At 41.2% G+C, this 27,978-nt stretch overlaps 1 protein-coding gene across 4 annotated transcripts in view; it reads left to right on the top strand.

The window, feature by feature from the left end:
* Positions 1-27,978, top strand: part of LOC132974898 (NACHT, LRR and PYD domains-containing protein 3-like) — a 184,150-nt gene that overhangs the window by 82,728 nt on the left and 73,444 nt on the right. For 2 of the 4 annotated variants that reach the window (XM_061039220.1, XM_061039217.1), the window contains 7 exons: positions 3,792-3,902; positions 4,116-4,226; positions 4,343-4,421; positions 4,580-4,784; positions 4,910-6,713; positions 6,815-6,988; positions 7,084-7,257. In XM_061039220.1, the coding sequence (XP_060895203.1) occupies positions 3,792-3,902; positions 4,116-4,226; positions 4,343-4,421; positions 4,580-4,784; positions 4,910-6,713; positions 6,815-6,988; positions 7,084-7,257 (2,658 nt within the window). Of the gene's footprint in view, positions 1-202; positions 333-3,436; positions 3,610-3,791; positions 3,903-4,115; positions 4,227-4,342; positions 4,422-4,579; positions 4,785-4,909; positions 6,714-6,814; positions 6,989-7,083; positions 7,258-7,833; positions 8,002-8,118; positions 8,166-13,742; positions 15,505-27,978 lie in introns of those variants that run through there. The other 2 variants (XM_061039223.1, XM_061039219.1) reach the window with 2 other exon arrangements.

The following is a 27,978-nucleotide window of genomic DNA, read 5'->3' as shown; positions in this document are numbered from 1 at the left end:
GTTCACCAAAGTAACCTTTTACGAGTTCAAAATCTTATTTACAGGCAATTGATCCCATACAGCAGCCCTTCTTTTTTTTACAGACCACTGCAGGACAACAGACTGCCTCAAACACTTTCATCAACTTCTATCATTGCACAATATATCTGATATCAAAGCAGTAACGGATCATCTGACACAATAAACAAGCTTCCTTCAATAAAACGTTATAAAGCTGTGACCTTTGATTCCCTGTTGCCATGGTGATTATTAGACTTTGGTATTTCCTGGTGTCAGGAGACTTGACTTTGACGTTGTCCTGTTGAGACGCAGATTAGTTCTCCGTGTTGAAGGTAAGAGACACTTTTTATACTGTTTGAAAGACTCGTTTAATTTAAGTGTAAAAAGAGCTGTAAGCTAACAGTTAGCCACCGGATTCATTAGCTGCTCTGACTAAAGTAGAAGTGAAGGACACACAATGATCCTCAGTCCCGATGCAGGCTATGCTAACATGCTAACAGGTCGATTAAAGACGAGCCCGCTCTGGAAGTTTCTTTCATTGAGATCATCACTTTATCTTCTGTAATTTAAATGTTTGAGTGATTATCATTTTGATTTTAACATTTTTCTTAATTACGTTTTCTTTACAGTGGAACATATTCATAAGAAGTTGTTGTAACTCTCTCAATCAGCTGACTGTGTTCTTGGTTAATCAATGACTTGTTGGGTTTGACTTGTTATTGTTTTATGATTCAAAGTCCTGCAGTGAAGCCTCCTCTGATAAGATAAAACTTTATTGATGTGTAGTGACCTTTTTTTTTAATAAATCCGGAAAATAGGCAGGGTCAGTTTTTGCCTGTGACCGGACCAACAAAGACATCAACATTTTAAACTCTAAATCTAACTGTCCTTTTTAAGTTCTAAGTGGTGTTTTAAAGCTTGTTTGTCTTTCTTCAGAGACTGGACCCAGGAGACAAACAAATTGAGCACTAAAAGCTTTATTCATCTTTCTCAGAATCCAAAGCAGTGAGCCGCCTGCAGACGACTGACTAAGACAAAGAATATCACACAATATATACTTATTTTGCTGAGGGCGTGGAGATGGTATCCGCCTCCTCCACATGGGCTTTATAGATCCATCTATGTCCCACATGGGCCTGATAGCTCTAACTATGTCCCACGTGGGCTTCACAGCCCCAGCCATGTCCCATACATTGCCACATGCTATTTTCAGAAGTTAGCAGTCAAAAAAAAACCTACTGCAATGTCATGTCTTCTTGATAAATGGGGTATATATCTGGCCAACCATCTTGTGACCGGACATCGACACACCAACATAGCATGTATGGCAGGTTTTCTTGGAATGATGGTCCTTTTTCTTGTATTTGTCTCTCCTTCACCTCTCGTAAATGTCAGGTTAGCCTAAGATTTATTACTTAATTACCCCAAAAGCAAACTCGTATGAAACTTGAGACCTCACTCTTTGACCATGCAAAATTTAATCTCAGCATTGACTTTTTTCACTCTATCCTTGATGAGTTTCACTTTGTAGGCTCAGTTTGAATTAATGTGCACATGTGCCCTTCTGCATTTCATGCTTAGTTGATTATGTTATGTTTATAATATACAACCCTCACACTATTATTATTTATTTATCTAATTTGGATAATATGTGTCTTTTAGTTCATTATTATACTGAAATACTATTATGATTATTCATGACCACTTTATATAAATGTTGATTATAAGGAATATAAATACATGCCTTTAGGTGGGATACTACAGATGCTAGAGGATCAATTCAAAAAAGTTCAATTCATAAAAGTTTAAATAAAATCATTTAAATTCATCAAATTAGAACAAGAAGGAGATGATGACAGATCTTAAAAAAGAGTGATTCATGTCCAAGTTACAGACTGTGCAGTGAATACATTCAGAACCTACAACTAATTTCATACTTCAGCTGGATAATCAGTCTAACAAGAACAGAACATCTGAGAGTAATAAATCATCTACTATAAGAGAGAACAGAAGATTAGATCATAACACCAGGTGAACCAGGTAGATGTGATGTTTGTAGACTGACAGTGAGGTGATGATGATGATGATGATGAAGGTGAACCAGGTAGATGTGATGTTTGTAGACTGACAGTGAGGTGATGATGATGATGATGATGAAGGTGAACCAGGTAGATGTGATGTTTGTAGACTGACAGTGAGGTGATGATGATGATGATGATGAAGGTGAACCAGGTAGATGTGATGTTTGTAGACTGACAGTGAGGTGATGATGATGATGATGATGAAGGTGAACCAGGTAGATGTGATGTTTGTAGACTGACAGTGAGGTGATGATGATGATGATGATGAAGGTGAACCAGGTAGATGTGATGTTTGTAGACTGACAGTGAGGTGATGATGATGATGATGATGATGAAGGTGAACCAGGTAGATGTGATGTTTGTAGACTGACAGTGAGGTGATGATGATGATGACGATGAAGGTGAACCAGGTAGATGTGATGTTTGTAGACTGACAGTGAGGTGATGATGATGATGATGAAGGTGAACCAGGTAGATGTGATGTTTGTAGACTGACAGTGAGGTGATGATGATGATGATGATGATGAAGGTGAACCAGGTAGATGTGATGTTTGTAGACTGACAGTGAGGTGATGATGATGATGATGATGATGATGAAGGTGAACCAGGTAGATGTGATGTTTGTAGACTGACAGTGAGGTGATGATGATGATGATGAAGGTGAACCAGGTAGATGTGATGTTTGTAGACTGACAGTGAGGTGATGATGATGATGATGATGATGATGAAGGTGAACCAGGTAGATGTGATGTTTGTAGACTGACAGTGAGGTGATGATGATGATGATGAAGGTGAACCAGGTAGATGTGATGTTTGTAGACTGACAGTGAGGTGATGATGATGATGATGATGATGATGAAGGTGAACCAGGTAGATGTGATGTTTGTAGACTGACAGTGAGGTGATGATGATGATGATGAAGGTGAACCAGGTAGATGTGATGTTTGTAGACTGACAGTGAGGTGATGATGATGATGATGAAGGTGAACCAGGTAGATGTGATGTGTGTAGACTAACAGTGAGGTGATGATGATGATGAAGGTCAACCAGGTAGATGTGATGTTTGTAGACTGACAGTGAGGTGATGATGATGATGATGAAGGTGAACCAGGTAGATGTGATGTGTGTAGACTGACAGTGAGGTGATGATGATGATGATGAAGGTGAACCAGGTAGATGTGATGTTTGTAGACTGACAGTGAGGTGATGATGATGATGATGATGAAGGTGAACCAGGTAGATGTGATGTTTGTAGACTGACAGTGAGGTGATGATGATGATGATGATGATGATGATGATGATGATGATGATGATGAAGGTGAATCAGCAGCTTCATCTCTTTGTTTCCTCAACAGCTGAAGATCTTTGACTGGATGTGACTTCAGCAGCTGAACTCCATCAGTGTTGTTGTAGTGACAGAGTGCAGCTCTCCCAGCAGGGGGCGCTCTGCTATGGATCAGTGTGAGGACACAGAGGAGGGAGCCCCTCCCTCTAAAACCTCTCTGTGTGAAGAACATGAAGCTCTGAGGTGAGGATCTCTAACTGTCCATGACTCTTCTCCATGTCACAGCTCAACACTCACATCACTCCACCTTCATCATCATCTTTATCACCATCATCATCATCATCATCACGATCATCATCATCATCATCATCATCACTGTCTCATCTGCTGCTCACAGTAACTAATAATGTTGTTTTTTGTATCAGGATGCAGGAACAGAGACCAGACTCTCCTGGACCCAGCTGTGTGTCCATGAAGAGTGACCGGTCTAACAGTCTCATTATTGACTTTAAAGATGGAAGTCCTGCTGATGGAAGGTAAGAATTAAAAATCAAGTTAATGTTATGTCTCTGTTGTTTAAAGACTCATATCTTTGCTCAGAGTTCATCATCATCATCATCATCATCATCATCATCATCATCATCATCATCATCACCATCATCATCATCATCATCACGATCATCATCATCATCATCATCACTGTCTCATCTGCTGCTCACAGTAACTAATAATGTTGTTTTTTGTATCAGGATGCAGGAACAGAGACCAGACTCTCCTGGACCCAGCTGTGTGTCCATGAAGAGTGACTGGTCTATGGGTCGCCTTATTGACTTTAAAGATGGAAGTCCTGCTGATGGAAGGTAAGAATTAAAAATCAAGTTAATGTTATGTCTCTGTTGTTTAAAGACTCATATCTTGGCTCAGAGTTTCATTATATATATCCCGTTGTTTTCTTGTGTAATATGTCCTGTCACAGAGTTCAAGAGGAGAGCTCCAATGTTCACAGAGATCAATCAGACCAGCAGAATCCAACAGACCTGGACTCCATCTTTATGGTGCGTTCAACACATTGTTAATTAATACACTACCATTACAATAATTTAATTCTAAGTTATTGTTCTGTTTAGACCAGCTGACCTTCAGACTGACAGATGAAACACATGTTGAGTTCTACCAGTTTATATTAAATATCCAGTGTCTCCTTCTGTTCCAGCTGCTGGAGGAGAACATCGTCACCTTTGTGAAGAACGAGCTGAAGAGAGTCCAGAGGGTTCTGAGTCCAGATTACCCAGAATGCTTAGAGAGTCAGAGTGAGGATGAAGAGCAGGGGAGAAGCTGTAAAGAGGAATTTTTGAAGATAACTCTGCACTTCCTGAGGAGAATGAAGCAGGAGGAGCTGGCTGACTGTCTGCAGAGCAGTAAGAACATTTTAACAGATTTAGTATTTTAGAAAAAGGACAAAAAGGTTTAAAGTTCCAAACTCAGATAGTCATGTGATCTATATCAGGATCTGTTCATTGATTTCAGTTCTTTCTTTTTTCAGGGACAGTCACTGCAGAGTGCCGGCGTAAACACAAATCTAACCTGAAGGAGAAGTTCCAGTGTGTGTTTGAGGGGATTGCTAAAGCAGGAAACCCAACCCTTCTGAACCAGATCTACACAGAGCTCTACATCACAGAGGGAGGGACTGGAGAGGTTAACGATGAACATGAGGTCAGACAGATTGAAACAGCATCCAGGAAACCAGATAGACCAGAAACAACCATCAGACAAGAAGACATCTTTAAAGTCTCACCTGGAAGAGATGAACCAATCAGAAGAGTGATGACAAAGGGAGTGGCTGGCATCGGGAAAACAGTCTTAACACAGAAGTTCACTCTGGACTGGGCTGAAGACAAAGACAACCAGGACATACAGTTCACATTTCCATTCACTTTCAGAGAGCTGAATGTGCTGAAGAAGAAAAAGTTCAGCCTGTTAGAACTTGTTCATCACTTCTTTCCTGAAACCAAAGAAGCAGGAATCTGCAGGTTTGAAGAGTTCCAGGTTGTGTTCATCTTTGACGGTCTGGATGAGTGTCGACTTCCTCTGGACTTTAAAAACAACGAGACCCTGACTGATGTCACAAAGTCCACCTCAGTGGATGTGCTGCTGACTAACCTCATCAGGGGGAAACTGCTTCCCTCTGCTCGCCTCTGGATAACCACACGACCTGCAGCAGCCAATCAGATCCCTCCTGAGTGTGTTGACATGGTGACAGAGGTCAGAGGGTTCACTGACCCACAGAAGGAGGAGTACTTCAGGAAGAGGTTCAGAGATGAGGAGCAAGCCAACAGAATCATCTCCCACATCAAGACATCCAGAAGCCTTCACATCATGTGCCACATCCCGGTCTTCTGCTGGATCACTGCTACAGTTCTGGAAGATGTGCTGAAGACCAGAGAGGGAGGAGAGCTGCCCAAGACCCTGACTGAGATGTACATCCACTTCCTGGTGGTTCAGTCCAAACTGAAGAACATCAAGTATGATGGAGGAGCTGAGACAGATCCACACTGGAGTCCAGAGAGCAGGAAGATGATTGAGTCTCTGGGAAAACTGGCTTTTGAGCAGCTGCAGAAAGGAAACCTGATCTTCTATAACTCAGACCTGACAGAGTGTGACATCGATATCATAGAAGCCTCAGTGTACTCAGGAGTGTTCACACAGATCTTTAAAGAGGAGAGAGGACTGTACCAGGACAAGGTGTTCTGCTTCATCCATCTGAGTGTTCAGGAGTTTCTGGCTGCTCTTCATGTCCATCTGACCTTCATCAACTCTGGAGTCAATCTGATGTCAGAAGAACAAAAAACATCCTGGAGGTCTAAAGTATTCAGAGAAAATCCTGACCCAACACCTTTATATCAGAGTGCTGTGGACCAGGCCTTACAGAGTCCTAATGGACACCTGGACTTGTTCCTTCGCTTCCTCCTCGGTCTTTCTTTAGAGACCAATCAGAATCTCATACGAGGTCTGCTAACACACACAGGAAGTGGCTCAAAGACCAATCAGAAAACAGTCAAGTACATCAAGGAGAAGATCAGTGAGGATCTGTCTGCAGAGAAAAGCATCAATCTGTTCCACTGTCTGAATGAACTGAATGATCGTTCTCTAGTGGAGGAGATCCAACAGTCCCTGAGATCAGGACGTCTCTCCACAGATAAACTGTCTCTTGCTCAGTGGTCAGCTCTGGTCTTCATCTTACTGTCATCAGAAAAAGATCTGGACGTGTTTGACCTGAAGAAATACTCTGCTTCAGAGGAGGCTCTTCTGAGGCTGCTGCCTGTGATCAAAGCTTCAAACAAAGCTCTGTACGTGCTCACATGACTATCCAGGTTAAATGTAGTTCTCTTCATTCAGAAATAACAACTGTTGTTTGTAATTGATTTGTGTTCTTCTGAATCCTCTTCAGGTTGAGTGACTGTGAGGTCTCAGAAAGAAGCTGTGAAGCTCTGTCCTCAGTCCTCAGCTCCCAGTCCTCTAGTCTGAGAGAGCTGGACCTGAGCAACAACAACCTGCAGGATTCAGGAGTGAAGCTGCTGTGTAGTGGTTTAAAGACTCTACACTGTTCACTGGAAATGCTCAGGTAAGGACTTATTCATGTGAAAATTTACCCAATAAGCTTAAATGTACTTAGTTTATTTGATATTTTGATTAACTTACCAAACATATTCTCTTCAGGCTGAGTGGCTGTAACCTCTCAGAGAGAAGCTGTGAAGCTCTGTCCTCAGTCCTCAGCTCCCAGTCCTCTAGTCTGAGAGAGCTGGACCTGAGCAACAACAACCTGCATGATTCAGGAGTGAAGCTGCTGTGTAGTGGACTAAAGAGTCCACTCTGTAGACTGGACACTCTCAGGTTAGTGTGCATCTGATCCAGATTATTCCTCTAACAAAATGTTTTCCTGTTGAATCATTTATTAAATGGGCCTTGGTGGTGGTTTAAAGTTTTACTGTATGTTTCCACATTAAAGCTGTAAAGCTCTGAGCTCGTTCTATAGCTCTCAGTCTTTTAGTCTGAGGAAGGTGGACTGGAATAAAGAAAGTTAAATATGAAGTTCTTTCCCCTCCAACAAACAAACCATGGATAATGTTTGGAACATAAAGAACTAAAGAATATTTTTTTCAGATGAAACAGTTCAGAACTGTTTCTACATCACTGCTGATGTCAAAGCAGTCTGTGTGTTTATCTCATGCTCTGTCTTACCATCGCTATTTGTCACCAGAGTAAATATTGATTAGTATCAGATTATGAAGTCTATTCTGTTCAGCTGCATGGTTATGATGGGATGTTACTGGTAAAACAGTGAAGAATGGACCAATGGATGTTAAGCATATTGTGTGTGTGTGTGTGTGTGTGTGTGTGTGTGTGTGTGTGTGTGTGTGTGTGTGTGTGTGTGTGTGTGTGTGTGTGTGTGTGTGTGTGTGTGTGTAGTCTGTCAAACTGTCTGATCACAGGAGAAGGTTGTACGTCTCTGGCCTCCGCTCTAAGCTCCTCCCCCCTGCGAGATCTGGACCTGAGCTACAACCATCCAGGAGAACGAGGAGAGAAGCTGCTGTCTGCTCGACTGGAGGATCCACACTGCAGACTGGAGACACTGAGGTACAGACAGACACACAGAAGCTGTCTCACTGTTTCTGAATGATGAACTCTGCTTCTTGTCTGATGCTGGATTTAAAAGATGTATGAAATATATTCTGATCTGGTTTCTTCCTCCAGTTTGGACCATAGTGGACTGCACAGACTGAAGCCTGGTCTGAGGAAGTGTGAGTGTGTTTTCATTTATCTTCATCAGAACACAGCAGCACATGTTGGAGTGGAGAAGAGTAAATGCTCTTGAACAATCAGACAGAGACTATGGCTTGTGAATCAAGGATTTGTTTATTTCTCTCGGAGAAGTTAATAACAATAAATTAGATTTGTATAGCGCCTTTCATGAAACCCAAGGATGCTTTACAAAGTGTGTGTGTGTGGGGGGGCGTAATGGGAGACAACAAGAGAGGAATAGAAAAACACAAACAGAGAAGAGAAAGGATAGAAACACTAGACAAACAAATGAAGGAGAAAGGGAGTGGGTGATCAGCTGAGGGGAGTGTTAGATGAGGCTGAATGCTTTGCTGAACAGATGTTGTTTGAGGAGGTTTTTAAAAATGACCAGGGGTCTCATTTATAAAAGAGTGTGTAAAATTCATACATAAAAATGTACGTGCGCCAAAAACCCGGAAATGGCGTGCGCACAAAATGATTCAGATTCATAAAACCGTTTGTACGCACACCTGCACGCCTTGTTCCCTTTATAAATGACGATCCACCTGGAAATGTGCGCACGTAGATTAGTCCCATGTTCCGCCCTCTACATGCCCACATTCAACCATAAACGGTCAATGCAAAGCAGCTCGTGAATGAAAATGCATACAAACGAGGGGGCAGATCAAAGGTTTCCAGCGCTGGATCGCGAAAACGGAAGTTTAGACGGAGAAACGAAACTTTCTGACCCAGAAACAGAGGAGTTTGTGAATGAAGTGAAGGATAAAATGGACATATCGGTAGTTTGCTGCAGCAGGAGGATCACAAACTGAAGAAAATTCAGAGAATGACACCACGTCGCTGCTGCATTCACGCTGTCCTATGTGCCAAAACATCCACCGTTCATCATTACGCACGAGTATATCTGCAATGTTTACATGTTTACAGGACCCACACTGATTTCTTCATATAGTGGCAGAGAGGACACGTCAGTCAGCTTTCTCCCTCACTCCATCATATTATTAATCAAAGGTTTGATCAACGAACACAAACTTTTAATTGTTGGCCACATATTTTCGTGGGCATCTCCGTCTGCACTGTGACTAATTATGATCAAATATATGGCTTAATGATCGTGTCAGAGATGCCCCGACTTAATGTCCACACTTGAATTATCTACAGAATAAATACATGCAGCTGATGAAGATGTGCTGAGTATGGAGGAGGTGAAATGTGTGAAGCCATCGCCATGTCTCTGTGCACTCTTTATTAAAACTAAAAATCACAATTGATGATAAATGCAAGATATTGAAATATATTAATGAAAACTGGAGGCTCTATGGTCTTTGTGTTAGTCTAATGTTTAACTCTACATCAGTGATTACATTAGTGTATAAGTCCGGTACTCTGAGGTCCGTCCGGGATAATGAAGGCGAGACGGCGCTGATACAATATGTATGTGGAGGACTTTTATTTTATGTTTATATTTTATGTTTATATATTGTCATAATGAAAGTTACTTATTGGAAACGGCTCACTTCATGCGCGATTATAGCCTAAATAAAACCATCGGTTTGAATGATTCTGATGACGTGGATCTGTCAGTAAAGTTTGATATTTAGTGAAATAGGTTTGCTTTGTTGTTAAGGGAGCGAGCATTGTGCAGCATAAATGAGGCGGTGGTGTATTCTGAAGCAGAGGGGGAGAGAGGAGTGGTTCTGTCAACACACACAACAACAGGTATCAGGTTTCTGGTGTGCTCGTGTGATTTGTTGTGATGATGGTGCCGGTCAGACACTACAGTGGGGATAGCATGGTCAGTGTAAACAAACTTGCATCGGGCAGCCCTATGCACGTAGTGAGGACGGCGCAGGAGTCCGAAAGATTTAATGGAAGCAAGGTTGTCCGGAGAGAAGTGACAGGCGAGATTCCGGAGTTGCAGAGCGGAGTATGTTAGTAGTACCATGTCCGCAGCAGGGAGAGCAGCTGCTAGCCGCAGGCTGAAAGCCGCAAGCTACCGGGCGCCAGCCGGGGTCAGGAAAACCGCAGGAATGAGAGCCAAACCAGGATAAGGAAAGGACCAATTTTGTGGCAGACGGGGGACCCGTCTGGACACAATCTGAGCAGGAGAGCAGCAGCCGGCAGTCTGGTTGTCAGGCAGGCCTCTTCGCCGCCAGCAGCCGAGCCAGAGTAGGGGGGAAGCGGCAGCCAGCGGTAGCCAACAGGTGGCGGGCCGCAGGGCGACGGGTCCAAGCCAGGTAGGGAGCCGACGTGGCCGACGAAGAAGGACGGTCCACCAATAAGGCAGGCGAGGGTCCAGTGATCACAGACTGGTGAGGATATCCTGATAGCTGTGCGAGAAGCTAACAGCTGATCGGCGGCTAGCGCTAACAGCTGATCGTCATAGATGGTGAGTAGCTGTCAGTTTACACAAACTGAAAGCAGCAGCAAAGTCGATCTGTTTGCAGACTGTTAGTAGAGGATAAGTAGGAGGGAGAAGCATAGATAGCACAAAAGAAACACGATTTTTGTCACGGATCGTGAAGCGGCGACATACACGGCAGCGTCCTCGCTCAACCGGAACTTTTATAACATCCCAATCATCCTTTTATGGGCAATTACAACATGTGTGCTATATGAAGACCATTTCCTAGAAGTTTCCTGGACAGACAACTGGTCTCTTAACAGGAAATAGTGTGTGTGTGTGTGTGTGTGTGTGTGTGTGTGTGTGTGTGTGTGTGTGTGTGTGTGTGTGTGTGTGTGTGTGTGTGTGTGTGTGTGTGTGTGTGTGTGTGTGTGTGTGTGTGTGTGTGTGTGTGTGTGTGTCTTGTGAATCAGAACATGATCTTATGACTTGGCTAAATTCAGAGGTTAGATAACTATTGGTTTGTGCCTGCTGCTGTCCAGATTGTGTTTCTGTTATGATTAAACCGTTCAAACTACAACAGGATGGAAGTAACACAAACTGATGAGAAAAGTGAGGGTGATGGAAACTCATGAGAGTTTAAATATTAAATCAAAAATGTAAACTGAAATAAAAGTGATAATCCAGTGAATAGAAAATCACCATTCATCACATCCAACAGAAATGTATATTTTACAACATGCAGTTTTAGTGACATTTCACGTTTTGATGTTGGCTGCTGGCCGGCTGCTCGTAGTCGAGCTCGTGGAACTCATCAACTTTAAAAACAGCAGAAATCATTTTTGATTTGACGTTCATTTTCATAAACATGTAAATATGCAGAGTCTCCAACATCAAGTTCTCTCCTCAAAAACATCCAGACGTGAATTCAGTGATGAGATAGTAACAGAATATCTTTAGAGACATAAGCTAGCTCTCCTCCTCGTCTTCTGGCTGTGCAGACAGTAAGGCACACAGTAAAGTCCACGATCACCATAGCACAGGCCAGCAGGAACATCCAACAACAATACACAAGTCAGCTGCAGGCCGGCAGAGACAGGCTAGTAAGAAAGCTAGTACCTGCAGCGGCCATGTATGTTGTAGAGCCTAGATTGATGGAAAAGAAATGGTCTCCATGACTTCAGAAACACAGTTTAAAACTAGTTAGACAGGACAAAGGGACGTGGCACACTCCTGCTGCCATCACATTGTGTGTGACAGTGAAAGTGGAAATGAGGCTCCTGTTTGTGCTGAATGTGACCTCTGAGGACAGAACAGTTGGAGACAGCAGATGGTTCATAGATTCTTTGTGCTGCACAGACTTTATTCACTGCATGTGTTTGTTGATTTGGATCTCCATTCATCCTGGCTGCCATGGTAACTCCATTTGAACTTGATTAGAAGTGGATTATTACATTTCAGTGCTGTCAAACATCATTCAGTGCTGAATATGAACTGTAAGTTTGATTGACTCTCAGTAAGTAGGGGTGTAACGGTACACAAACATTTCAGTTCTGTACAGTTCTCAGTTTTGAAGCTTTGGTACATTTTCACTACAGTAAAGTTTTTTTTCTTTATTAGGAACATTTATAATTTCCCTTTTACACATTGGACTAAGTGCAGCATCGACAGTTCAGACTTGTACACCTGCTCAGGTTACTTTTTAATAACATTTTAAATTAAACATAAAATAAACTTATGCTGCTTCCTTCAACCAAAAGAGTCTCCAATAAATAAAAGATATGAATGAAATAAAGTATTTTAGAATGAAATGAAGTCATTAATATAGCCTATATGTAAAAGTATTTATTTTAAATTACACTGACACCTTTTAGTTTACTAAGCCAACAGTTTTTTGAATGCCCTTTGAGCACATAATAAACCTAATCACATCTGGGACAGTGTAGTTTCAGAACTATTAATATTTCCCTCTGTCGATATAAGAACTTCAGTGGCATTTTTTATGACTTTGGCCCGTTTAGAATTACTAACAAAAGGCTGTCTGTTTGTTCCTAGTTGCAGTGATGTTTACGTTCGCGTGGTGCCTTTTCAAGTGCTTTAATAAGTTGGACGTGTTGCCTGTGACGTACCCGATGTCCGCTGAACAACGACGGCACACTACTCTCGTCTTGTCAACGTCGCTTTGTCCATTATTGTGGGAATGGGGAGGGAGGTGTTCATTCTATCATGCTGCAGGTCAGTGACGTGCGGCGAGGTTCGTGGCTGGTGAGGCACTGACTTTTTCAGAGTCAGATTTACAAATATATGAACCCATTTATAGAGTAGCTTAAATTCACCATTCAATTGGCAGCTTGCACATTGACTACTGGTTGTGTTTCATATCTCATATCAGCATTATTTACACACACATAGAGGGAAGGTGCATATTTGGCAAAGGAAGAACGTTACATTTATAGCGCCTCAGAAATGTTTTTTCCATTGCAATTCCACAATTCATACTCATTCAATAAAAATAAAAGTAGGCATATACTGCGGTGTATTCATGGTCTTACCTTTACTTGTAAACAAAGTCCTTTTGCCTATCCTTCTGGACTAAATTATCTGTGACTTTGTTGTAAAAGTCCTCCTTACCTTCTTTTAGTTTTAAAAGTCTTCCATTATTTATCACTTCACGTTTTGATTGAAAGTCCAGTTTTGAGAAATCTTTAAGCTTAGATATAAAATCTTCCTTTTCCATTTTTGCAATCAGAGCCAAATTTTTTATATAAAAAATCTGCATAGAAGAGGAGCAACCATCAAACCAAGCATAAACTCGCCCCCTTCAGGTGAGGCAGCTGCCTCACCTCATGCTTTTTCAGTGCGGTTTTATGTCAGATTAGACTAAATATGTTAAAAACACACGTGAAATACATTACTTATTCTATGGAAAGTGAGGACGTATAATAGAAGTGTCTACAAACATTACATTGGTGACAAACAGTAAGAAAGCAAAAGGCATACGCTCGACCCAGTTTGTGAGGGATTGCGCAATCTGAGATGAGGCACAACTCGTCGCTGCCTCACCTCGCATCGGAGCCGGCCGGAAATATGCGAACTCGGATCAGTCCTGTACCGAAACGGTCCGGTCCGAGTACGTGTACCTTTACACCCCTATCAGTAAGTGTCAGTAAAGTTGTTGATGAATGAACAGATGATAACCTGCAGCTGTGTTGTGTCTCGTTCTCTCCATCAGACGCCTGTGAGCTGGAACTGGACACAAACACAGTGAGCAGATACCTGAAACTGTCTGACAACAACAGGAAGGTGACACATGTGGAGAAGCTTCAGTCATATCCTGATCATCCAGACAGATTTGAACACTGGCCTCAGCTGCTGTGTAGGACTGGTCTGACTGGTCGCTGTTACTGGGAGGTCGAGTGGAGAGGAGAGGTTGATGTATCAGTGAGTTACAGAGGAATCAGAAGGAGAGGAGGCAGTAATGAATGTTGGTTTGGATATAATGATCAGTCCTGGAGTCTGAGCTGCTCTGATGAAGGTTACTCTGTCTGTCACAATAACAGAAGAACACAGATCTCCTCCTCCTCCTCCTCCTCCTCTTCCTCCTCCTCCTCTGTCTCTAACAGAGTAGCAGTGTATGTGGACTGTCCTGCTGGCTCTCTGTCCTTCTACAGAGTCTCCTCTGACACACTGATCCACCTCCACACCTTCAACAACACCTTCACTGAACCTCTCTATCCTGGGTTCTGGTTCTGGTCTCTTAGTTCTTCAGTGTCTCTGTGTGGTCTGTCGGTCTGAGAAACACTGCTGACTGAAGATCAGCTGACTCTGTTCACTCTGTCCAGCTGGTCTGTTTCATGGTTGGGGGGTGTGATAATGGGGGGTGGGGGTGGTAATGGGGGTTAAATGTTCTACATTACAGAAAAACAATGGACCCCCTTCTTTAATGTCTGTATTGTTCTGATCTCACCAATAAAAAACAAGTGACAATTAAACAATTAAATTCCTCCTCCTGCTGTCTTGATATTGGCAGCAGGAGGAGGAGTCATGGCTCCAGATCTGTTACAAAGTGTAAACTTGTCTCTCAGGTGTCTTCCCACAGGCCCTGAAAACAGCAGTCATCAAGTCACTACTAGAAAAGAACAATCTAGACAATAATGAATAATTACAGGCCTATATCAAATCTTCCTCTGTTAGGTCAAACGATAGACAAAGCTGTGTTTCAGAAGTTAAATAACTTCTTGATATTGAAAGACTGTTTGGATGTCTTCCAGTCAGGTTTTGGACCAAACCGCAGCACTGAGACAGCTCTGGTTAAAGTGTTTCATGACATCCGTTTAAACACAGACAGAACCTCAGTCTAAGTTCTTCTTGGGTAACACTTTATATGAAGGTCCTTGAAATAAACTGTTATTACCATCAAATCTGCTGTATAAGACACACTTTAAACCATCAGGCATCAGATTTAAAATGTACTACCCTCTTGAGTCATTAAGGACAAAAATGTCCACTTCCAAAAATCTGCTCTAAAAATAGAACAGATTCATTTTTTTGTTGCTTTTTTCTGTATAAATCTCTTAAACAACTTCCGCCCTGCTCAAAACTACCAAACATTCAATCATTTTGAGGATTTTAACCCTTTAGATGCCAATTTCATTACTTGATGTCACTGTTGTTATTTATAAAAAATAAAATAAAAAAAAGTTATTTTCCATTTAACAAATATTTGGTGGCTGGGGGCTTTTTAAAAATTCAGTCTTGGATAAGTCAAAGGATAGACAAAATATTTACTTTGATGCATTGTTAGTTTTTGTGTAGCATCAGATTTAAAATGTACTACCCTATTGAGTCATTAAGGACAAAAATGTCCACTTCCAAAAACTGCTATAAAAATAGTACAGATTACTTTTTTTTCTGCTTTTTTAGGTTAAATCTTTTGATCAACTTCAGTCCTGATCAAAACGATCAAATATTACTTTATTGGTATTATTCAAAAGTCTAGGAAGCCAAATTGCTGATACTGCTCGATTTACTTCTATTTTTGGTACTTTTTCTCTGGATGTATATAGTTTTATTACGGCTCCCTTGAGTAGCCACAAAAAAAGAAAAACAAGTCCATAGAGGCTAGCTTATGTAGATATAAGGTTTAAACTGTAATCTAAGAAATCAGAAGAATGTTGTACGCTGTATATGTACTTATGTCTTGATTATTTGTAATTGTAATTACAATGTACTATGGCACATTAAAAAGAAAATTAAAAAAAAATATGTATATGTATAAATAAAATAAGACAAGAAGCTTATTGGATGTGATTCTCAAACCATTAGAAAAATGGTCCAAGAAACTCTCAAAATGAAGAGAGCTAAATGAGTCAGACAGTTTCTCCTCAGGGATGATGTCAGCAGAACGACTACAGGCAAGAGGGACACAATAACTAGAGAGACAGAGGAGGCTACTGTCTGATACTTTACTTACTCTCCACAAGTAATATGTGTCAGAGCACCAACACATTTCCTATGCCGTCCTCTGTGGTCAGAGACCATTTTGGGTTGTTCCACCAAAAGAGAGAGACGTGCCAATGTAAGACACGTGAAATTTGTTGTTCATGGTAAATATGATCTACAAGCTGGGTATTGTAAACTGAAGAAGCATAGAAGAAATGTCTGACAGCACTGTCTGCAGCAGCCCAAAGGCATGTGTCTGTATATCCCTTGAACAGGTCTTCATGTAAAGTGGTGACCCTGCCCCAGGGATGTCAGGAGAAGGTGGAAATCTCAAAGTGGAGAGACTAAAGTGAGTACAATCATTGTTAAAAAAGATGTTCCAATGCCAGAGGATGAGCATGTGGTACAATTCCAAAACAGGCTTTTTAACTTCAAGAGGCACCTTTTGAATATTCCTGAACCTCACTGCTAAAGATGCCCTGATCCACACAGATTTCAGTGAAAGTTGTTCTTGTAAATACTACAATGAAATCCAGTCAGTCCACATTTGGAGGGTCACATCAGCAGGTGACCCTCCACACTGGTGTGCTTTATCTGGCCCTTCTGCACCATGTCCCCAGGTAGAAGGCACGACCCACTGCCAATATGGGCTCATTTGGACCCCATTCTTCAGAACACAAATCACAGTGACAGAGGCTGCTGCATCCAGATCGATTGCAAGTGCGGAAAGAAGCCAGGCGAGTTGTGTGTGTCAGTCAGTTGAAGAGAGGGAGAGAGAGAGAGAGAGAGAGAGAGACGTTGCTGAGTGAGGTAGAGGAATATGTAACTTCACAAAGCTAATGGCTCTGCTCAGGTTAAAAATCTAGGCATCACTCAATCACATCAAAGCCTGTGTAAGAAAATATGTTTAATAATAAAAAGTCTAAATTTTTTTTACATTAAAAAATAGCAACTAGTTTTGCAATTTTCGCTTGTTGATGCAATTTTATTGCAAAAGAGCGTCTTAAAAACATCACAACATGCATTGCAACTTTTTTTGAAAAGCTGCAGTGAAATCAGCCGTTTTAGGCCGCAACAATCCCCCAAAAAAGTCCCCAAAATCCTGGAACAAAAACAATGTTTTTCACAAAGAAAAGAATTGGGAGCGATGTCAAATTAAAACTGTATAATCAAGAAGTGGAGAGAGTAAGACACTTTAAGTTTTTAGGGTTCTGGTTTGATGAGAGGGTTACATGGGCTGCATGTTCAGAAAGTTTGAAATGTTGTGAGGGGTTTAGTTGGAAGTGAGTGGGGGGCAGACTGCTGTGAAAGCATACAGGATGAATAAGATCAGTATGAGATTATGGTTGTATTGTATATGGATCAGCAGCAAACACAACTCTTAAAAAACTAGATACTATCCAATATCAGGAATTAAGACTGTGTACAGGTGCTTTTAAAACAACACCAACACTGAGATCAGTCATTTGTTCAGATTAAAGTTCATCACTCATCAGTTTGCAGTCATTCAGACAGCAGACATTTAGACAACAAACACTATACAGAAGTCAAATTATGTTTTTATTGGTACCTGCACACAAAGGCTTCAAAGGAAATGAATTAGCAGACAAGGTGGCAAAGGAGGCTACAAAAAATGCTCAAATGGATTTGATAGTTAGCATTAGTGGAACAGAAGTGAAGAGCATTATTAAACAGAGACTGAAGGAAAAGGTGGCAAGACTCAGATTTGGACACACTGGATTCAATAACACATTGTTCAAAACAGGAAAACACAAATATGACTACTGTGGACAAGAGGAGACAGTGGAACATGTTGTTTGACACTGTCAGAAATAAAGTTTCAAAAGAAGACAGATGATTGAGAACCTGAAAGAAATTAAAGGCTTTATATGTGATTTTTTGATCCAGCAGATGTCGCCCTTGAGCACCAGCATGAAACCAAAACAATTCGCGCTGCATTGTTGTGTTAGCATGCTAATGCTAGCGATCTTTATTATGCTCGTATCGTCACACTGCATGTAAATTTACCTGAAATGAGCGTGATCTAGAAACACAGTTAATCAGTGAGTACAATATGTTATTCTTCTTTTCTCTAGTCCCTCAATTAAACAACTTTTATACGTGAGGGGAGGAGTCAGCCGGCCGTCCGGGCGATGTAAACAAACTGAAGATAGGACTCTGAAAACTCTGAAAACATCACAGACAGTGGGACTCGGGTGTTACACCCATTGTAGACAGTCATGACTCACAGAGTTATTTTCAGAGGATATACTTGATTTATACATTTAAGTGTGAAAAATCACATATAAAGCCTTTAAAGTATATTTAGATTTAATAGATATCTTACAAAATAACTTAGAAAATGAAGCTGTAGGACAAACTCGGTTGGTTGACAAGATATAATAGATTTGTATCTGGTTATTATTATTTACAGAAAGTAGTACATAATAGATATTTTGATCCACACTCCTGACCAGTAGGTGGCAGAAATGCATCAGTTTGTTGTTTGCCAACCGCCATAAAACCTTAAAGAAGAAGAAGAAGAAGAAGAAGAAGCGCAGGCGATGGAGTGAGTAGATTTATTTCAGAGCACTGCAGAGCAACCTTTTTAAAAGTATAATTTTTGACACACTTTGAGAAGAAAACTTGGTGGTAACTCAGTCTCATGTTGCATTGTACTGAGACAAACTGAAAAAAATGGCTGCTAAATCATCCAAAGGAAGAAAAAAATGTCTTTTAACCACGAGGCCTTCAACTCGTACTCCGACCGCGGCCTCCACTGAAAAACCTCCCCGGGGAGAAGCAGCCTCAGCTGCGGCCGCATCTACGACGGACACGGAGACTTTTCAAAGTGAGCTTCTGTCCTCCCTGCGCAAAGATTTGATAGAGACTCTGAAGATTGAGGTCCGGGCTGTGTTGGAGAGTGAAATGGCAGTCATTAGAGCCGACATTACTGCAGCCAGGTCCGAGCTAAAGGAATACAGAGAGTCCATTACATCCGAGCTGTCTACGTTGAGTGTCACGGTAAAAGGTCTGGAGGAAAGCCTGTCTGCATGCACTGATGACGTTTCACATTTACAGAAAGAAGTACAGCGACTCACTGCAACAGCTGATACTCTGATATTTATCTTCCTCTCTGTCTCTATTTCTCTTCTTCCTCTCTGTCTCTATTTCTCTTCTTCCTCTCTGTCTGTATTTCTCTTCATCCTCTCTGTCTGTATTTCTCTTCATCCTCTCTGTCTCTGTATTTCTCTTCTTCCTCTCTGTCTCTGTATTTCTCTTCATCCTCTCTGTCTCTGTATTTCTCTTCTTCCTCTCTGTCTCTGTATTTCTCTTCATCCTCTCTGTCTCTGTATTTCTCTTCATCCTCTCTGTCTCTGTATTTCTCTTCATCCTCTCTCTCTGTATTTCTCTTCATCCTCTCTGTCTCTGTATTTCTCTTCTTCCTCTCTGTCTCTATTTCTCTTCTTCCTCTCTGTCTGTATTTCTCTTCATCCTCTCTGTCTGTATTTCTCTTCATCCTCTCTGTCTGTATTTCTCTTCATCTTCTCTGTCTCTGTATTTCTCTTCATCCTCTCTGTCTGTATTTCTCTTCATCCTCTCTGTCTGTATTTCTCTTCATCTTCTCTGTCTCTGTATTTCTCTTCATCTTCTCTGTCTCTGTATTTCTCTTCATCTTCTCTGTCTCTGTATTTCTCTTCATCTTCTCTGTCTCTGTATTTCTCTTCATCCTCTCTGTCTCTGTATTTCTCTTCTTCCTCTCTGTCTGTATTTCTCTTCATCTTCTCTGTCTCTGTATTTCTCTTCATCCTCTCTGTCTCTGTATTTCTCTTCATCCTCTCTGTCTCTGTATTTCTCTTCATCCTCTCTGTCTGTATTTCTCTTCATCCTCTCTGTCTGTATTTCTCTTCATCCTTCTCTGTCTCTGTATTTCTCTTCATCCTCTCTATCTGTATTTCTCTTCATCCTCTCTGTCTGTATTTCTCTTCATCCTCTCTGTCTCTGTATTTCTCTTCATCCTCTCTCTCTGTATTTCTCTTCTTCCTCTCTGTCTGTATTTCTCTTCTTCCTCTCTGTCTGTATTTCTCTTCATCCTCTCTGTCTCTGTATTTCTCTTCATCCTCTCTGTCTCTGTATTTCTCTTCATCCTCTCTGTCTGTATTTCTCTTCATCTTCTCTGTCTCTGTATTTCTCTTCATCCTCTCTGTCTGTATTTCTCTTCATCCTCTCTGTCTGTATTTCTCTTCATCTTCTCTGTCTCTGTATTTCTCTTCATCTTCTCTGTCTCTGTATTTCTCTTCATCTTCTCTGTCTCTGTATTTCTCTTCATCTTCTCTGTCTCTGTATTTCTCTTCATCCTCTCTGTCTCTGTATTTCTCTTCTTCCTCTCTGTCTGTATTTCTCTTCATCTTCTCTGTCTCTGTATTTCTCTTCATCCTCTCTGTCTCTGTATTTCTCTTCATCCTCTCTGTCTGTATTTCTCTTCATCCTCTCTGTCTGTATTTCTCTTCATCCTTCTCTGTCTCTGTATTTCTCTTCATCCTCTCTATCTGTATTTCTCTTCATCCTCTCTGTCTGTATTTCTCTTCATCCTCTCTGTCTCTGTATTTCTCTTCATCCTCTCTCTCTGTATTTCTCTTCTTCCTCTCTGTCTGTATTTCTCTTCTTCCTCTCTGTCTGTATTTCTCTTCATCCTCTCTGTCTCTGTATTTCTCTTCATCCTCTCTGTCTCTGTATTTCTCTTCATCCTCTCTGTCTGTATTTCTCTTCATCTTCTCTGTCTCTGTATTTCTCTTCATCCTCTCTGTCTCTGTATTTCTCTTCATCCTCTCTTTCTGTATTTCTCTTCTTCCTCTCTGTCTCTGTATTTCTCTTCATCTTCTCTGTCTCTGTATTTCTCTTCTTCCTCTCTGTCTCTGTATTTCTCTTCATCTTCTCTGTCTCTGTATTTCTCTTCTTCCTCTCTGTCTCTGTATTTCTCTTCTTCCTCTCTGTCTCTGTATTTCTCTTCATCCTCTCTGTCTGTATTTCTCTTCTTCCTCTCTGTCTCTGTATTTCTCTTCATCCTCTCTGTCTCTGTATTTCTCTTCATCTTCTCTGTCTCTGTATTTCTCTTCTTCCTCTCTGTCTCTGTATTTCTCTTCTTCCTCTCTGTCTCTGTATTTCTCTTCTTCCTCTCTGTCTCTGTATTTCTCTTCATCCTCTCTGTCTCTGTATTTCTCTTCATCCTCTCTGTCTGTATTTCTCTTCTTCCTCTCTGTCTGTATTTCTCTTCTTCCTCTCTGTCTTTATTTCTTTTCTTCCTCTCTGTCTGTATTTCTCTTCTTCCTCTCTGTCTCTGTATTTCTCTTCATCCTCTCTGTCTCTGTATTTCTCTTCATCCTCTCTGTCTGTATTTCTCTTCATCCTCTCTGTCTCTGTATTTCTCTTCATCTCTGTCTCTGTATTTCTCTTCATCCTCTCTGTCTCTGTATTTCTCTTCATCCTCTCTGTCTCTGTATTTCTCTTCATCCTCTCTGTCTCTGTATTTCTCTTCATCCTCTCTGTCTGTATTTCTCTTCATCCTCTCTGTCTGTATTTCTCTTCATCCTCTCTGTCTCTTTATTTCTCTTCATCCTCTCTGTCTCTGTATTTCTCTTCTTCCTCTCTGTCTGTATTTCTCTTCTTCCTCTCTGTCTGTATTTCTCTTCTTCCTCTCTGTCTTTATTTCTTTTCTTCCTCTCTGTCTGTATTTCTCTTCTTCCTCTCTGTCTCTGTATTTCTCTTCATCCTCTCTGTCTCTGTATTTCTCTTCATCCTCTCTGTCTGTATTTCTCTTCATCCTCTCTGTCTGTATTTCTCTTCTTCCTCTCTGTCTCTGTATTTCTCTTCTTCCTCTCTGTCTGTATTTCTCTTCATCCTCTCTGTCTGTATTTCTCTTCATCCTCTCTGTCTCTGTATTTCTCTTCTTCCTCTCTGTCTCTGTATTTCTCTTCTTCCTCTCTGTCTGTATTTCTCTTCATCCTCTCTGTCTCTGTATTTCTCTTCATCCTCTCTGTCTCTGTATTTCTCTTCTTCCTCTCTGTCTTTATTTCTCTTCTTCCTCTCTGTCTGTATTTCTCTTCATCCTCTCTGTCTCTGTATTTCTCTTCTTCCTCTCTGTCTGTATTTCTCTTCTTCCTCTCTGTCTCTGTATTTCTCTTCTTCCTCTCTGTCTGTATTTCTCTTCATCCTCTCTGTCTCTGTATTTCTCTTCATCCTCTCTGTCTCTGTATTTCTCTTCTTCCTCTCTGTCTTTATTTCTCTTCTTCCTCTCTTTCTGTATTTCTCTTCATCCTCTCTGTCTCTGTATTTCTCTTCTTCCTCTCTGTCTGTATTTCTCTTCTTCCTCTCTGTCTCTGTATTTCTCTTCATCCTCTCTGTCTGTATTTCTCTTCTTCCTCTCTGTCTGTATTTCTCTTCATCCTCTCTGTCTGTATTTCTCTTCTTCCTCTCTGTCTCTGTATTTCTCTTCATCCTCTCTGTCTCTGTATTTCTCTTCTTCCTCTCTGTCTCTGTATTTCTCTTCATCCTCTCTGTCTCTGTATTTCTCTTCTTCCTCTCTGTCTCTGTATTTCTCTTCTTCCTCTCTGTCTGTATTTCTCTTCTTCCTCTCTGTCTCTGTATTTCTCTTCATCCTCTCTGTCTCTGTATTTCTCTTCTTCCTCTCTGTCTCTGTATTTCTCTTCATCCTCTCTGTCTCTGTATTTCTCTTCTTCCTCTCTGTCTCTGTATTTCTCTTCTTCCTCTCTGTCTGTATTTCTCTTCTTCCTCTCTGTCTCTGTATTTCTCTTCTTCCTCTCTGTCTCTGTATTTCTCTTCATCCTCTCTGTCTGTATTTCTCTTCTTCCTCTCTGTCTCTGTATTTCTCTTCATCCTCTCTGTCTCTGTATTTCTCTTCTTCCTCTCTGTCTCTGTATTTCTCTTCATCCTCTCTGTCTCTGTATTTCTCTTCTTCCTCTCTGTCTCTGTATTTCTCTTCTTCCTCTCTGTCTGTATTTCTCTTCTTCCTCTCTGTCTCTGTATTTCTCTTCTTCCTCTCTGTCTCTGTATTTCTCTTCTTCCTCTCTGTCTGTATTTCTCTTCTTCCTCTCTGTCTCTGTATTTCTCTTCTTCCTCTCTGTCTCTGTATTTCTCTTCTTCCTCTCTGTCTCTGTATTTCTCTTCTTCCTCTCTGTCTCTGTATTTCTCTTCTTCCTCTCTGTCTCTGTATTTCTCTTCTTCCTCTCTGTCTGTATTTCTCTTCTTCCTCTCTGTCTCTGTATTTCTCTTCTTCCTCTCTGTCTCTGTATTTCTCTTCATCCTCTCTGTCTGTATTTCTCTTCTTCCTCTCTGTCTCTGTATTTCTCTTCTTCCTCTCTGTCTGTATTTCTCTTCATCCTCTCTGTCTCTGTATTTCTCTTCTTCCTCTCTGTCTGTATTTCTCTTCTTCCTCTCTGTCTCTGTATTTCTCTTCTTCCTCTCTGTCTCTGTATTTCTCTTCATCCTCTCTGTCTGTATTTCTCTTCTTCCTCTCTGTCTCTGTATTTCTCTTCATCCTCTCTGTCTCTGTATTTCTCTTCATCCTCTCTCTCTGTATTTCTCTTCATCCTCTCTGTCTCTGTATTTCTCTTCTTCCTCTCTGTCTCTATTTCTCTTCTTCCTCTCTGTCTGTATTTCTCTTCATCCTCTCTGTCTGTATTTCTCTTCATCCTCTCTGTCTGTATTTCTCTTCATCTTCTCTGTCTCTGTATTTCTCTTCATCTTCTCTGTCTCTGTATTTCTCTTCATCTTCTCTGTCTCTGTATTTCTCTTCATCTTCTCTGTCTCTGTATTTCTCTTCATCCTCTCTGTCTCTGTATTTCTCTTCTTCCTCTCTGTCTGTATTTCTCTTCATCTTCTCTGTCTCTGTATTTCTCTTCATCCTCTCTGTCTCTGTATTTCTCTTCATCCTCTCTGTCTGTATTTCTCTTCATCCTCTCTGTCTGTATTTCTCTTCATCCTTCTCTGTCTCTGTATTTCTCTTCATCCTCTCTATCTGTATTTCTCTTCATCCTCTCTGTCTGTATTTCTCTTCATCCTCTCTGTCTCTGTATTTCTCTTCATCCTCTCTCTCTGTATTTCTCTTCTTCCTCTCTGTCTGTATTTCTCTTCTTCCTCTCTGTCTGTATTTCTCTTCATCCTCTCTGTCTCTGTATTTCTCTTCATCCTCTCTGTCTCTGTATTTCTCTTCATCCTCTCTGTCTGTATTTCTCTTCATCTTCTCTGTCTCTGTATTTCTCTTCATCCTCTCTGTCTCTGTATTTCTCTTCATCCTCTCTTTCTGTATTTCTCTTCTTCCTCTCTGTCTCTGTATTTCTCTTCATCTTCTCTGTCTCTGTATTTCTCTTCTTCCTCTCTGTCTCTGTATTTCTCTTCATCTTCTCTGTCTCTGTATTTCTCTTCTTCCTCTCTGTCTCTGTATTTCTCTTCTTCCTCTCTGTCTCTGTATTTCTCTTCATCCTCTCTGTCTGTATTTCTCTTCTTCCTCTCTGTCTCTGTATTTCTCTTCATCCTCTCTGTCTCTGTATTTCTCTTCATCTTCTCTGTCTCTGTATTTCTCTTCTTCCTCTCTGTCTCTGTATTTCTCTTCTTCCTCTCTGTCTCTGTATTTCTCTTCTTCCTCTCTGTCTCTGTATTTCTCTTCATCCTCTCTGTCTCTGTATTTCTCTTCATCCTCTCTGTCTGTATTTCTCTTCTTCCTCTCTGTCTGTATTTCTCTTCTTCCTCTCTGTCTTTATTTCTTTTCTTCCTCTCTGTCTGTATTTCTCTTCTTCCTCTCTGTCTCTGTATTTCTCTTCATCCTCTCTGTCTCTGTATTTCTCTTCATCCTCTCTGTCTGTATTTCTCTTCATCCTCTCTGTCTCTGTATTTCTCTTCATCTCTGTCTCTGTATTTCTCTTCATCCTCTCTGTCTCTGTATTTCTCTTCATCCTCTCTGTCTCTGTATTTCTCTTCATCCTCTCTGTCTCTGTATTTCTCTTCATCCTCTCTGTCTGTATTTCTCTTCATCCTCTCTGTCTGTATTTCTCTTCATCCTCTCTGTCTCTTTATTTCTCTTCATCCTCTCTGTCTCTGTATTTCTCTTCTTCCTCTCTGTCTCTGTATTTCTCTTCTTCCTCTCTGTCTGTATTTCTCTTCATCCTCTCTGTCTCTGTATTTCTCTTCATCCTCTCTGTCTCTGTATTTCTCTTCTTCCTCTCTGTCTTTATTTCTCTTCTTCCTCTCTGTCTGTATTTCTCTTCATCCTCTCTGTCTCTGTATTTCTCTTCATCCTCTCTGTCTCTGTATTTCTCTTCATCCTCTCTGTCTCTGTATTTCTCTTCTTCCTCTCTGTCTGTATTTCTCTTCTTCCTCTCTGTCTCTGTATTTCTCTTCATCCTCTCTGTCTCTGTATTTCTCTTCATCCTCTCTGTCTGTATTTCTCTTCATCCTCTCTGTCTCTGTATTTCTCTTCATCCTCTCTGTCTGTATTTCTCTTCATCCTCTCTGTCTCTGTATTTCTCTTCTTCCTCTCTGTCTGTATTTCTCTTCTTCCTCTCTGTCTGTATTTCTCTTCTTCCTCTCTGTCTTTATTTCTCTTCTTCCTCTCTGTCTGTATTTCTCTTCTTCCTCTCTGTCTGTATTTCTCTTCTTCCTCTCTGTCTTTATTTCTCTTCTTCCTCTCTGTCTGTATTTCTCTTCTTCCTCTCTGTCTGTATTTCTCTTCATCCTCTCTGTCTCTGTATTTCTCTTCTTCCTCTCTGTCTCTGTATTTCTCTTCATCCTCTCTGTCTGTATTTCTCTTCATCCTCTCTGTCTCTGTATTTCTCTTCATCCTCTCTGTCTCTGTATTTCTCTTCATCCTCTCTGTCTCTGTATTTCTCTTCATCTCCTTTGTCTCCTGTGTGTGTTTCTTTATTTCACCGTCTCCACTTGTAGTAATCTGTAATCTTGTGTTCATGACGTCACAGGACTTCGGGGCAGCACTGTGCCGCCGGTTGCCTACTGTTGTAAAAAAAAGTTCTAACTTTTGGCAGCTTGGACATCAACCTCTCTTTTTCCTCCCTCTACATCCTTTTTTCTGCTCTGCTAGATAAGCTTCACTTCATATGGCTTGTTTGTTAGTTTCTATCTCTCTCGCTCTAGTCTCTTTTTTCTCTCTCTGTGATGCAGTGTCAATCATTTCTTTAAAGGGATACTTCACCTGTTGAAACATGAATCTGTATTGACATTGGGTCATATATGTAGAAATGTGAAATACATTTTAAAGTTGGTGCCTTCTTGACCAAGAAAAGGCAGAAAGTGTCTTTTTGGCTTATGTGGATGAAAGACACCAGCTCCCAGAATGCAAAGCAACACAGGCCACTCCCACTAAGGTCCTCTATTTACAGACATTTACTACAACACATACGGCCGTTTCCTCAACTGATTCAGAGATTTCTTCCAGTCCTGTCAGAAAACAGACTCTATGTCTGTGTCCATAGGCAAACAGTGAGAGCACCGACACTACCAGTCCGCCCCAGCTCGAGCCGGCTCCGGCTCCTCGTCCTCACCGCCACCGACAGTGGTAGCAGGATGCACGACCATTCAAAAATACTACCAGGTTTCTAATGATACAAAGCTTAATGCAAATGGCTGAAGTATCCCTTTAAACACGCTGTCCACTAATGGTGCATTCAGGTGGTGTCGGACACATCGGACAAACGAGATTCTTAGTTGTAAAATGCACATGAACACCTGCTCAAGTCGGAAAAACAACTCGTCACTCTGAAAAGAATGAGGTGCTCGACTTCCCGACTTGATGTCATCACATAAGGGGCAAAATATGTTTAGTTAATGTTAACATACTTTTTAATAATTCACGTATTGACCATCAACTTTTTACTCAAATATAACTGTAACAGTAACATTTCACTGATCTTCTTTGTAGCATCAACGCTTTGTTGCTGTTGTTACAACATTCAGATTTTCTGAACTGAAATCAAGTCGGAAGAACGACTTCCTAACTCGGAAACTTGGACCACCCGAGCAGCACCTGAATGCAGCATAAGACCTGAGGGTCATGATGGAATAGTTCATGTAGTGCAGCTGGAGGGGGGAGGGGCCCTGAGACATGATTTATAGATGAACTAGCCATTCTTCTGTTAAGAACTTTTTGCGTATGGGTTTTTAGAAAAACATAATAACTTACCACAAAGTTTAAAAAATAAAAATCATTTTAAACAAGATTGTTTGGTAGGTAGGACAGAATCAGAAACCAAAGAGAGAGAGTGGGGAATGACTTGTGGGAAAGGAGCCACAGGTCGGATTTGAACCCGGGATGCCCGCTCTCCAGGACTTAATGATGATGAAGAGAAACCTCAGTCCTCACAGCCTTAAGGGCCTTTCAGATAGGATGCGGCCGGCGGTGCGCGCCGCTGTCATGCCCATTCATTTGTGTGTTGGGTTGCTCCGCGCAACTGCACATCTCCTTGCCGCCGAGTTGAGCTCAGCGTGGGGTCCTGCTCGCATTAATATTTAAAAATCAGTCTATAAGTAACGTTAATGTTTGTTTACTGTGTCCTGCAGATCTCCAGCAGCTGTTGGTGAGTAAAGAAGAGCTTCCACCTGAGCAGCAGGAGTGGAGCCACATTCTGGACCAGGAGGACACTAAGCCCCAACACATTAAAGAAGAACATGAGGAACTGTGGAGCAGTCAGGAGGAAGAACAGCTTCAAGGACTGGAGGAGGCTGATACCACCAAGTTCCCCTTCACTCCTGTCTCTGTGAAGAGTGAAGATGATGAAGAGAAACCTCAGTCCTCACAGCTTCATCAGAGACAAACTGAACAGATGGAAACAGGAGTTGATGGAGAGGACTGTGGAGGAGCAGAACCAGAGAGAGACTCAAATCCAGAGAGACGTTTACAACCAGAGACTGAAGTCAAGACTGAAGACTCTTATGAACCTGAGACTGATGACAGTCATGATTGGCAAGAGACAAGAGAAGATCTTTCAGAATTAAACTTC

The sequence above is a fragment of the Labrus mixtus genome, chromosome 5 (genome assembly GCF_963584025.1).
Source record: "Labrus mixtus chromosome 5, fLabMix1.1, whole genome shotgun sequence".
Taxonomy (NCBI): domain Eukaryota; kingdom Metazoa; phylum Chordata; class Actinopteri; order Labriformes; family Labridae; genus Labrus; species Labrus mixtus.
Note: the sequence above shows the minus strand (reverse complement) of the source record. Positions and strands in the feature narration are given on the sequence as shown.